Below are 13,698 nucleotides of genomic sequence, written 5' to 3' on the forward strand. Positions count from 1 at the left end.
CCGGGATATTCTTCCACATACTCAAGGATCACTCTCAGCAGGGCCGACGCAAACGGCGGACGGATATATAGTGCTACCAATATCATCTGAATGCCTTCAACATTGCATAGTAGACATACAAATCTTCCCTCCCCATCTAAATATTCTTTAATACGTTCAAATCTAATGTTTTTATGTACTAATATACTTTCGCCCCTGGAATGCGAGGATAACACCGCATGAGCTCCATAACTTATTCAAGGCTTTTTTAACCAATGTAATGTATCCTTGGTTAGGTGCGATTCTTGTAAACAGCAGATAGCTGGCTGAAAACGCAATAGATAATTGAAAATACTGTGACGCTTGCGCGTGTCAGCCATACTTCTCACATTCCAGCTGAGTGTCCTAGTCATGTGTGTCATAGTCTTGATATAAACCATAAAAGTGATCCTCCATATAATGTGATGATGACCCTATACCTAGATTGAAGTGAGTACTCACCATCCTTTACCCCCCAAAACCCCTTCCCCTGTATAACAGATCTATTCCAACAGGAATCATTTTTAAACAGCTCTTCCATAGTGGTCTCCTTAACTCGAATGCCCACCTTTTGAAACAGCATATTTAACTTGCAATATTTAACTGCTCTTAAGAGCAAGATATGAATTAGTAACTTTTCTTGAGTTGCACTTGCTGTGCACTACTCAAGTTCCTGCTACAGAGGAACCGACATATTATCTATATACGTCCCATCAGTGGAAGCAGCAACAGATGTCCCTCTTCACTTTGCATTTTTTTTAAAACAGGGAAACAAAGAAAGAGACAACACATAATACATTAAGAGAGTAAGTTCCCAGAGATCATCTTCTCAGGCATCCTTATCTCGCACTCTTAATTGATTTTCATGGCAGTCCAACCAATGTGCCGCCTCTTCTGGGTCCTCAAAGAACTTGGTAGATCCCAGCGCCACTACTCTCAGTTTGGCCGGGAATAACATAGAGTATGGAATTTGTAGGTTCCTAAGTGTCCTCTTGACGTCCAGGAACCTTGCACGCTTCTTCTGGACCTCTGTGGAATAGTCCGGGAAGATGGAAATTTTTGCTCCTTTGATGGTATCCCTGTCTTTAAAGTCTAGTATTTTGGCCAGGATAGGTCTCGGTGGTCTCCCAGGAGGCAGTCGTCTTGTGGGTACCCGATGTGCCCTTTCTACATCATATAATGAGGACAGACCTTTGTCCTGAAATAGCTGGTGCAGCCATTTTTCAATATACTCTGTGGCATTTGTCCCCTCAGTTTTTTCCAGGGACCCTCACTATTCTGATGTTGTTGCGGCATGATCTATTTCCCAGATCGTCTGTCTTGGCGAATAGGGCTGCCACATCTCTTGCCGTCACCTTAGCCACCACTTTGAGAGGTTTAGTATCATCTTCCATCTCTGACACTCTTTTTTCAAGCTCTGAGGTTCTTTCATTGATTTTGTGCATGTCATGCCTAATCAGGGATATATCTTCTTCTTAGGCTGCCCACCTGGAGGTTGAGGGCTTTTAGGGTATTATTGCAGCTAGCGACTGCTTTCATAATATCTTTAAGGGTAGGCTCCTTTTCAGTGTATTTATGAGGGATTTCTTTCCCTTGAGCTTTTGTTTGGGGCAGAGGGACCTGGCGGCCATGATTTTTCTCCCTCTCTTCGTCTGTGGAGTGATCCTCCTGATCTGAGGAGAAACTGTCTCCTGTCCAAGCTGCTTGTGACCAGTCCTTGGCCCCTACTATCACCCTGGCACATTTACTGAGGCGCGCTGCCACGCTTCGACTCACAGCGCTATCTTGACTGCCCTCCGTTCTGTCTGGGCACGCGCCGCTCTTCCCCCGCTTCGGCATGACTGCCACCATCACTCTTTGTTCCAGATGGATCCGCAAACTCCTGGGACTCCTCTGGTATGGTTCGCTGCCACCAGCGATCTGCGAAACTCAGGATGCGACAGGATTCAGGCAGGAGCGGTCTGCAGCGCGTTCTACTCCATGTTGCCGGTATGCCACGCCCCCTTATAACGTAGTATTAGTACATTTTCTATAGTGTGTATGGCACAATTGTATTTACTTTATTATTTGTGTTTGCAGAGTGCTGTTGTATTTTGTTTGTTTTTGCTTTTGCGCCTTCAGCCACATGGTGATGTGCACCTGCACACTGGGATGTGCTGACTAACCCCGATTTTTTTCTTTGCAGGGGATTACTCTGCCTTAAAAAATACTGGCTAGGTACACAGGACCCATGGGTGGTGCCCAATGTTTCTGTCTGGCAGGACATTACAACCATAAGGGCCACATCACACAATTATAACATGCCGCCCGCTTGTAATGTTGTATGTTGCATTATGATGGTGCCCATTGGTTGCAGTGCCCATTGGCTGCCAGATAGCTGAGTGCGCTCGCTCGGCTATTTTCATAACACCTATAGAAATTAATGGAGGGGTTGCTCTTTCCTTCACGTTGTGGAGTTATGTCCCAGAGGTGGGACCAGCACCTCTCTGTCTCAGATGAGACAACCCCTTTAATATGCTGCTCTATGTAGGAAGAGAATATTACAACTTCCAGTAACCAATATGTTTAAATTTGGTGTATTTTTGAGCCGAGCGCTCTACCTCCCTTCCCCCCCAGAGAGGTGATTGACAGGCTGCTATGTATATGTAACACACACAGAGACTTCAATAACCTCTGGCTGCTCCAGTGTGTGCACTTGTGTGCAGAGGGTATTGCTCAGTCAGAGCCAGTGCTCAGGTAGGAAATCAGTCACAATGGAGAACCAGAGACACAAGTTATAGATAGCCTCCTGGTTCTGGTTCAGATTACTGGCAGCAGAACTTGCCAGATACTGGAGCAGCTGGTGGCAAGCAGAGCTTAAAAGAGCAGAGGGGTGTACAAGCCAAAAGACACATCCTTGGGTCAGACATCTCCCGAAAAGGGCACCTTGTGCATTCAGAGGCTAAGCTATTCTGAAGTTGGGTTTCTATAATCATAATCGCTGTTGTGATCCAAGCCTTTTCTATACATATATACAGTTTCAATCCGTTCACTGCCTACTCTTCAGTTAAGAAAGAGTAAATCACAACCCGTTCTAAGCCTGTTTGCCGCCTGTCCGTCTGTGCCATAGGGCAGTACACATAATTTCATTGTATATAGAATATTTATAGTTATTTCTATATTTTATCTTATGATTTCCATCCATCGATCCTGTCAAGATCAGAATTGAGGAAAATAAAAATACGGAGGGTTTAACTACAAAGATAATTCCATAGAGAGCTTCCAGTTAATAGACACTACTGGGTCCAATTACTGGTTTTGATTCAATGCTATTCTTTTTCATTTACAAACAATCTGACTGTAGTCCCTGAGGGAGGCAGTAAGGAAACCAAACATTGGCAGTCATCCTTGCCAATGTTTTGCCCCCTTGTGAATATGATGCCATCTATATTTGACTTTGTCTGGCAGATGCGACAGGACACATGTGCCGCAAGCCGCGGAGGATGGGAGTGGCTTTGGCAATCATCACACCAACGCTCCCTGGGGCCAGGGCCCCCGGGGCACACCCTGATATTGGGGCATCTGCCTGTTAGTAGTTGGGGTGCCCTTGGTGTTGTGGGTTTGGTGCAGGATCAAGGCAGGAGATGTAGGTGCTGTGGCCGGCAAATGGTGCTGGAGACAGACCCCAGGCCAGTTGTCAAAAATAAACAAGTTTCTATTTACTAAAGTGCAGAATGGGAGTTGTAGTACATCCAAAAGTATAGTTTCATGACAAGTCAACGTGCAGTCTCTTCCAAGAGCTGTATATATGAAAATGGCAACAATGATGATAAGAGAAGTAGTAGACCCTGAGCTCCTTCTAGACACGTTGTAACCTTTCCAAGATGATCACAGGCATGCAAAACTCTCAAAAATAAGCACTGCACTTCCCATGGCAGAGTGCAAATCCTACAAATGGTCGGCCAATCCGTTATATAAGTGTGAAAGGTGTTGTTAACTGTTAATCCTTCCACAAGCAGCAAAGTCTATAGCCATAATGAACTTGCTAACACTCACAGCCTTGTGATCCTAGACAGTCTTTGGATATCCGTTCCTCCTTCCCTTTACAGAGTCTATCCTTCACAGGAAGGATGTTTCTCCTTGAGAAATAGCCTCTTTCCTTGCCTTTAGCTTCACACACGCTCCTAGGTATCTTCTTCTCTCACAAGCAAAGCCGAACTACAAAACTACATCTGCCCTAAACGGCTGCCAGAGCTGAACTGAAGATGTAATACTAACTAGAAAGCAATTTTCCCTCAGAGGGGAAAGCTAGTTCCCTCTGCTGAGTCAGGGCCTAATTAATTAAACAGTGCCACCTATAGTCAGCTTTTGGAAATACATACAAAGCATAGTATGCCACATATATTATTTTAGTAATGTACCAAATTAACACTTTCACAGTTCTGAGGTACTACGCATGATGTCACTAATTGAATGTATGCCAGCCGCAAATATCAAATTAAGAAGAATCAGTGACCCACCCGGGGTGTAGAAAAGCATCCTTGAGGGCATGACTAACAACAAATATCCACCGGTGGATGAATGATCGTAATAATGATTGTTCGTTCCCTTTGGCACTTTTGGCACTTTAAAGCCGCTTTAAACAAATGCTGATTGACTTGTATTTTGTTGCTCGTGCTCTTAACCTGGCACTGGTGATGTAAGAGGAATACATTAACAACCCATTTAAAAGGGATGTCCAGGATTTTACTATATCCCTCTGCACCCCTGCCGATGCTTCACAGTCACTAAAACTGGTACTGATGACATCAAAAAATGGTGAGCCCCAAGATTAAAACAAAAAACAAAAAATATTCAAAAAATTGTAAACTGCAGCTGCTCTAGTCTTCCTGGTGTCACCCCGTACATCGTCTTGGTGGTGGTGGGGCATATACTGATAAAAGCTAAAATGGAGCAGAAACGTTAACAACAGGTGTATTCAATTAAATGCTTCTGCAAAAATAGAAACACATGGCGGAAGACAAAGCCAAGAACATAAGGGAGGATACAACACGCAACGTGATCATGTGATAACAGGGTTAGAAAGAACATTCAAGGGGTAGTCCCATGTCATCCTGCTAGGATAAGTGGAGGGCCGAAGGAGTATCTATCGATCTATCATCTATCTATCTATCTATCTATCTATCTATCTATCTATCTAATATTTATCTGTCTGTTATCTATCTCATATCTATCTATCTATCTATCTCATATCTGTCATCTACTGTATCTCATATCTATCTGTCTAATCTATCTATCATCTTTCTATATATCCCCATATTATCTATCTATCTATTTCCCTTCTTCCTTCCTTCCTCCCCTCTCCAGTATGACAGCACACAATATCCGCAGCTATGGCATCATTTATCAGCATCATAACAATAGCAGAAGGAGGCGTAATACACACATAAGAAGCGCTGGCAGTGATGTAACAGAATAAGTAAAACAGATGAAACGTACTTTATGACTACAGCTGTTGAGCGGCAGATGATAATCCTCTTCTACATATTTCCTTTTAAAGTAAGTGCTCTTGGAAGCTGTTTTTGGATGTGAAACTCCCCTGTAATGTGATTCTGTGGTAATAAATCAGATATGACAGATGACATGCAGTTCGCCTGAGGTTCTCCAAACAAAATCACGTTTTTTTCCTAACACACAACAGAATATATCATGGCACTCATTGATCTTGTATTTCACATCTTAAAGTGTAAAACTGTAACAGAGAAATATGGTAAGGGGGGCACACCAAATAAATGTCACAGAGTGCAAACCACGGTATTAATATGTAACCATACACGCCCCACGCGTATCGCCATCACTGATGGACCCCTGAGGAAGCTAGCTCTGACTGGCGATACGCGCGGGGCGTATTTACCTGCACACCATGTCCGCCTACCTTTTCACTTGATAAGTATTCTGCATTTTTTGATTCCTTATTCATGAATTATGTACTACCTTGGCGGCGTTTGTATGTTTCTATTTAGAACTTGGTGGCTGTAGGTATGTGTGTTGGACATATAGGTAAGGGTGTTGGACATACAGGTATGTGTGTTGGACATATAGGTAAGGGTGTTGGACATATAGGTATAGGTGTTGGACATATAGGTATGTGTGTTGGACATATAGGTATGGGTGTTGGACATATAGGTATGGGTGTTGGACATATAGGTATGGGTGTTGGACATATAGGTATGGGTGTTGGACATATAGGTATGGGTGTTGGACATATAGGTATGGGTGTTGGACATATAGGTAAGTGTGTTGGACATATAGGTATGTGTGTTGGACATATAGGTATGGGTGTTGGACATATAGGTATGGGTGTTGGACATATAGGTATGGGTGTTGGACATATAGGTAAGTGTGTTGGACATATAGGTATGGGTGTTGGACATATAGGTATGGGTGTTGGACATAAAGGTATGGGTGTTGGACATAAAGGTATGGGTGTTGGACATATAGGTAAGGGTGTTGGACATATAGATATGTGTGTTGGACATATAGGTATGGGTGTTGGACATATAGGTATGGGTGTTGGACATATAGGTAAGGGTGTTGGACATATAGGTAAGGGTGTTGGACATATAGGTATGGGTGTTGGACATATAGGTATGGGTGTTGGACATATAGGTATGGGTGTTGGACATATAGGTATGGGTGTTGGACATATAGGTAAGGGTGTTGGACATATAGGTATGTGTGTTGGACATAAAGGTATGGGTGTTGGACATATAGGTATGGGTGTTGGACATAAAGGTATGGGTGTTGGACATATAGGTATGGGTGTTGGACATATAGGTATGTGTGTTGGACATATAGGTATGGGTGTTGGACATATAGGTAAGGGTGTTGGACATATAGGTATGTGTGTTGGACATATAGATATGGGTGTTGGACATATAGGTAAGGGTGTTGGACATATAGGTATGGATGTTGGACATATAGGTATGGGTGTTGGACATATAGGTATGGGTGTTGGACATATAGGTATGGATGTTGGACATATAGGTATGGGTGTTGGACATATAGGTATGGGTGTTGGACATATAGGTATGGGTGTTGGACATATAAGTATGTGTTCTGGACATATTTTTGGTCCACACACAATGATGTCATTGTATACAATGATTTTAAAATTTCTTTGGGCTTTGTGTGTTTTTGAATAAATTATATTTTTTAACAAGAGGTGCAGCCTTTGTATGCGGTATTTCTTTCTCTTAGCGTGTAAAGTGTAAAACTGTGTGGGAAGAACACAATGGAAATGTCAATCATCCCGTGTCACCACGCTGGTAATAATGACATGCTGGTTATCTCGGCATTATCTCACATTTACATATCTACTGATCAATAGATAATTAATAAAAATGAAGTCTTTTGACATTTCCAACCATATTTTCTTGGATATTTTTCTCCGTATTAGTCATGACACCTTTTTTCATATCCATAAGGGTTTCTGCAATTAGCATAACATGGCTGCGTTCTTCCAGAAACAGCGCCACACCTATCTACTGGTTGCATGTGGTATTGCAGGTCAACCCTGATTCACTTCAGTAAGTCATTTTCTGATCACACATTCCCTTTAAAGGGTAACATCAGGGTGATGTCAGAAGTTCTTGTAAGTGGGGACCTCAGCACATGGACAGTTTTTATCAGCTAGGAGAATACAGTTCAGTCTATGAACGAGGCCAGCATTCTACAGAATATTTTATTGAAGCCCCCTTCTCCTTATGTTGTACTATTCATCGCCCAAATAACTAAATGATACAGCTATACAGTGCCCTGCTAACATTGCTATGAGGTGTCCAAGTAACCTTGCTGAATCATAAACTAGGGATGCTCCAGGTGCTCAGTTCAACAGATGCTGTGGGTTCCTGGGTCATCGGATGCTGTGGGTTCCTGGGTCATCAGATGCTCCAGGTGAGCAGGTCATCAGATGCTCCAGGTGAGCAGGTCATCAGATGCTCCAGGTGACCAGGTCATCAGATGCTCCAGGTGACCAGGTCATCAGATGCTCCAGGTGACCAGGTCATCAGATGCTCCAGGTGATCAGGTCATCAGATGCTCCAGGTGACCAGGTCATCAGATGCTCCAGGTGACCATGTTATTCGAACAAATCAAAAGTCTACTGAAAGTACAGTGCTACTTTAAAGAGATTTTTTTTGATAGGTGAGGAAATTATCTGGAGAAAAGGTGTTTCATGATCCCCATGTTGCAGCCTGTACATCGGGTGGAATGGAGATTAGGGAGCCCCTGTTCTTAAAAAAGGTGGGGGTCCCAGAGATTGGAGTCACACCTATGAGGCTGTGCCTTAAAGGGGTATTCCCATCTCAGACACTGATGGCATTTTGCTAGGATATGCCTCCAATGTCTGATCGGTGGAGGTCCAATCTCCGGGAACCACTCCTATATCCAGGACAGGACCCCCGAAGCAAAGGAGAGCGCACTGTAAAGCGCAGCCACCCTCCACATTTTTTTCTTTAGTTAATCCATCTATGTTCTATTATACTATTCTGATCTTTTTATGTGATTTAAATCCTGCCGTGGCTGGGGATGGAGGAGATTAGAAGATGGTTATAGACTTGAATGACTCAATCGGACTTTTCATAACTGGTGCAGTTTTTGTTTTACTGCAACTTTGCAAATTTCCATGTAACAGACTACAAACAAACCATATTTAGTCTGATCCTGCAGCCTTATCCTATTTCATCAGCCTCCTACTGTAAGCCAGCGGTTGTGGACCCACTATGTCACGTGAACATATTTGGTTTACAGCTACTAGGGTGTTATCTAAGTGGTACCCCTGGTTTTCACCATTTCACCCTATACGGAGATCTGGTCTTCACTGCAGATGAACCACCAGGCAACTACCTCTTTGAGTAGTCTCAGTTCAGTGACAGCTGAGCCGGGTGGATCAAGAGACACCAAGGTCAGGGCAGGCAGAGAGCGCCTTCAATCCAGTAAACAGGCTAAGGGTCAGGACAGGTGAAACAAGTACTATAGGTAAACAGGCAGAGGTTGGGCACTAAATATCAGAGGGCACTTAATGCAACTTTGCAGGGACTAGCCAGGGGAAGGTGCTTATATTACCCAGGGAAAGCAGCCATCAGCTGTGGACAGATTGGGCCATTTCGCGGAGAGCACACACCCTAAGGAACAGCAGGAAGGAGATGAGGAGGCCTAGCAGGCAGAGGTCTGAGCACTCTGGCGACTGTACCCCCTAGGAGAAGAGGAATTCTAGTGGGCATGGGCCACCAACAAGCCTGGACAGCAGGAGGTGTGAGCGTTCGTGCGGTCATGCCTGCCTGGGGAGGAGAGACACCAGCGGGCACGGACTGCTGGCATAACCGGTACTTCTTGTGAAGACACATTTGATATGTTAGTAAGGCGTAGGGAGTAGATAGAAGAGAATGTGACTGCAGGATCAGACTACACAGTTCACCTGTAGTCATGGAGACAAATAAGTCTTTATTGGGGCTGCAGATACAAAACAGTAGGAGATCATTACATGAGGCTATTTGCAAAGTTTTTTTATCTTTTATTTTAGCAATGGTTATAAAGGTAGGATTAGACTTTAGAAGGGTTGCCCACAATCAAATTGTTTTTTAACTTCAACTCCCTCCCCATCTTACCTGTGAAAGGAAGCCTACTTACCGGCTCATTGCCACTCTGTTCCTTCCCAGGCGGTCTTCACTGCACTTCAGTCCCAACATGTAAACCTCCAGGACAGACACAGAGTCACATTAGCCGCTGCAGCCAACAACTGGTCTCAGTGGTGACATGTCAACAATCGGCACGTGACCCGGTCGTTGGCTGTAGGCGCCACGTGACCCTGTCTGTGCCAGAAGTTTACATGCTGAGCATGAAGTGCAGGGAAGACAGGTAAGTATTCTTCCCTTCGGTGGGGAGAGGGTGAAATTTAAAAAAACTATTCAATTGTGGACAATCCCTTTAATAAAGAACATATTTCTATCAGAAGGTCCAGCTCATCCTGGTGGGACCTTCTAACAATCCTATAATTGTTGTAATTGCAGCCGTCTGATGCTCATGTGATAAGCGGCACAATGCATGACTTGTAGCTTCCTATCTTCTCAAGTGCAGCAGTCAACCTCCTGAGCGGCCTTTATATGTCCTGGGCCTCACTGGTTGTCAGAGAAGAGCTCTATAAGCCCAGCGTACGGAAACAGGCTGCCGTCATAGAGAAACGGATGTGTATATTACGTTACAGCTAATCTAAATGTATCAAAGCAAATCGGTGTTACCCATAATATTGTTAGAAATGTCTAGATATACAATGTATACGGTGTAAATGTGTAACTCATACTGAACGGATAACTGCCAAATGTGATGACGACATAATACATGCCATCCATTTGTGTCACCGACGTCCTATTGTTGTTTGTGCCTGTGATTTCTGTCTGGGAGGAGGTTCTGTATATTCATCAGGATCCAACCTGATATCTAGAATTATCTAATAACTATGGAGAGGAGGTGAACAGCACCAGCAGGTTATCTACGTCTCATCTATGCTTTTCTATAGGACGGAGATGTCAACTTGGTGTGTCTTGTGACAGGATGGATAGATCAATAGATAGAAGGAGATAGATAGATAGATAGATAGATAGATAGATAGATAGATAGATAACAGATATATAGATATAAATTAAATAGATAGATAGATAGATAGATAGATAGATAGATATTGGATGGATAGAGATAAGATAGATATTGGATAGATAGATAGATAGATAGATAGATAGATAGATAGATAGATAGAAAGATAGATGGATAGTTAGAAAATAGATAGATAGATAGATAGATAACAGATATATAGATATAAATTAAATAGATAGATAGATATTGGATGGATAGAGATAAGATAGATAGATAGATAGATAGATAGATAGATAGAATATAGATATTGGATAGATAGATAGATAGATAGATAGATAGATAGATAGATAGATAGATAGATAGATATTGGGTGGATAGATAGATAGATAGATAGATATTAGATAGATGGATAGATAGATAGATAGATAGATAGATAGATAGATATTGGATAGATAGATAGATATTAGATAGATAGATAGATAGATAGATAGATAGATATTAGATAGATAGATAGATAGATAGATAGATATTAGATAGATAGATAGATATTAGATAGATAGAAGATAGATATGAGATACATAGATAGATAGAAGGATAGAGAGATAGATAGATAGATAGATAGATATTAGATAGATAGATAGATAGATAGATAGATAGATAGATAGATAGATACTGGGGCGGACTGGGAGCTTAAAGTCGCTCTGGAAAAAAATACCAAAAATGGCCCCGTTTTGTAGTTGGGTCCAAGCTGATGGAAGGCAGAGCCAGCAGAACCATATTGCAGCCCATTATATGATCCCAACAGAGGCAAATATCCCAGTGCAGCACAAAATACATCCCCAAAACCTTCCAATGGCCGGTAGTGAGGAGGGTCCAGGCGGCCCCTGGGCATCGGCCCACCGGGAAATTTCCCTGTAAGGTCTATGGCCAGTCCGCCCCTGTACAGATGTATAGATATAATTTAGATTGATAGATAATTGGATAGATATTTACTAAGGTGCCACAAGCAGTGCCCACGCCTCCCTGATAAGAAGCACAGTATGTCCGGGCACTTGTACCCTATGCGGTAAATATGACTATTATAAGACACCCGGCCATTTGCTGTTTATTCTCTCTTTGACCTTATTTTTGGGCTCATGGGGGAACCCTCCGTATGATGGAACCAGGAACAGGAAGGGATTTTATCTATACAAGCCATGGAACTTTTACTTTTAACAGGAGAAAATGAATGATGAGAAAGTAGTGCGCTGGAATGACATGGCCAGGCTAACGAAGCTACGGGCACCTCGTGGCTGCCCTGGAACTATCACTCTCAGTATGTGTCATGGTTTGATTCCAGCCCGGAAGGCCCATAGCACTTGTTGATGAAGGAGACACCTACCTGGAGAAGAGTCACACACTCTGTACTCCTGGTGCTGGGCATGGGGGGCGGTGGGGGGGCTGCCGGCCTTGCCCGGGTGGTCGGTCTCCCACACTGCCCTGTACTCTGCAATCTCCGCCGGGCCTTCTGAGGTAATGGGGTTGCAGAATCTGTTCATGGACAGAACCACAGTCATCTCTTATAGCCAGCAATCTGCGGATAGAAAACAATATGCGGGTATCAGGCCAGCTGGCATCCAGCAGAAGAACATTACCACTGCCCTCTGTGGCCTCAGGGTGGAAAACGGTGGATGTAGCAGAGCTGAATGTGTCAATTCACTCTTAATGCACCTCAGTGATCTCCCACCTATAACTCTTCAGCTGTGGCAAAACTACAACCCCCAGCATTGCTTGTGCATTGAGTGAACTGACCCCTGCTACATTGACAGTACCTGTCCAAAGGGGATGAATAGCTTTTGCACAGCAGTGTCTTCTCATGAGTCTCCAACCTTCGCTTACATTGCAAAACTACAACTCCCAGCATTGACTGTGCATTGCTATAATTCTGTCTGCGACCCCTGTAGTAATTGTGTACAATGGTACCTTCTTAATACATCCAGTACAGTGTAGATCAATGGTCTCCAATCTGTGACTACGACCCTCAACATTGCTTGCCTCAGGCTTGCTACATCTGCAGTACTTGTCCATTCACTCTACCAAAGAGGATGAATAGCATTCACACAGCGGCGCCTTCGCGTTACGTGCACCGTGCATCAGAGATGGCCGCCCTGAGACTTTTCTTCTCTTGCAGAACTACAACTCCCAGCCTTGCCTGTGCACTGTGATAATTCTGCATGCTGACTCGGTAGTCTTTCTCCACTACTAACAAGCTTTTATATGCAACAGTACCTTCTTATTACATTGCAGTATACGGCCTCTTTCACACTACCGTATGGCTATTTCGGTGTTTTGCGGTCCGTTTTTCACGGATCCGTTGTTCCCTTTTTTTGTTTCAGTTGTGTTTCCGTTTTTTCCGTTCCGTGTTTACGTACGGCATATACAGTATACAGTAATTACATAGAAAAAATTGGGCTGGGCATAAAATCTTCAATAGATGGTTCTGCAAAAACGGAACGGATACGGAAGACAAACGGATACATTTCCGTATGTGTTCTGTTTTTTTTGCGGACCCATTGACTTGAATGGAGCCACGGAGGGTGATTTGCGGGCAATAATAGGACATGTTCAATCTTTCTCAACGGAACGGAAAAACGGAAATACGGAAACGGAATGCATGCGGAGTACATTCAGTTTTTTTTTGCGGAACCATTGAAATGAATGGTCCCGTATACGGAACGCAAAAAACGGCCCGCAAAATGGAAAATAAAAAAATGGTAGTGTGAAAGAGGCCTAATACAGATCAGTAGTCTCCAGTCTGTGGCTTTTCAGCTAATTGCACAACTACCACTCTCAGCATTGCTTGTCTGCAGTACTTGTCCTTTGACTTTGCCAAAGAGGATGACTAGTTGTATGGAACAGTACCTTCTTTGATCAGTGGTCCCCACGCTGTGTTCTTCAGCCTTTGCAAATATACAACTCTCAGCATTGTCATGTACTAGGATAAGGTAGCTTTGTTACTGTACGTCTACAGGTTGTCCCCGCCCGGCTACAGATGTAGTACTCCTCCATGAT

The 13,698-nt window shown here is 43.3% G+C and overlaps 1 protein-coding gene across 4 annotated transcripts in view; it reads right to left on the reverse strand.

Moving 5' to 3' along the window:
* The window catches only part of SERTAD4 (SERTA domain containing 4), a 46,473-nt gene that overhangs the window by 17,820 nt on the left and 14,955 nt on the right, over positions 1 to 13,698 (reverse strand). For 3 of the 4 annotated variants that reach the window (XM_044286214.1, XM_044286216.1, XM_044286215.1), the window contains exons 2-3: positions 12,029 to 12,220; positions 5,497 to 5,609 (exon numbers count right to left, since the gene is read on the reverse strand). In XM_044286214.1, the coding sequence (XP_044142149.1) occupies positions 5,497 to 5,609; positions 12,029 to 12,203 (288 nt within the window). In that variant the 5' untranslated portion in view covers positions 12,204 to 12,220. Of the gene's footprint in view, positions 1 to 5,496; positions 5,610 to 12,028; positions 12,221 to 13,548; positions 13,670 to 13,698 lie in introns of those variants that run through there. The other variant, XM_044286217.1, reaches the window with a different exon arrangement.

This window comes from Bufo gargarizans, chromosome 3 (assembly GCF_014858855.1).
Source record: "Bufo gargarizans isolate SCDJY-AF-19 chromosome 3, ASM1485885v1, whole genome shotgun sequence".
Lineage (NCBI taxonomy): Eukaryota > Metazoa > Chordata > Amphibia > Anura > Bufonidae > Bufo > Bufo gargarizans.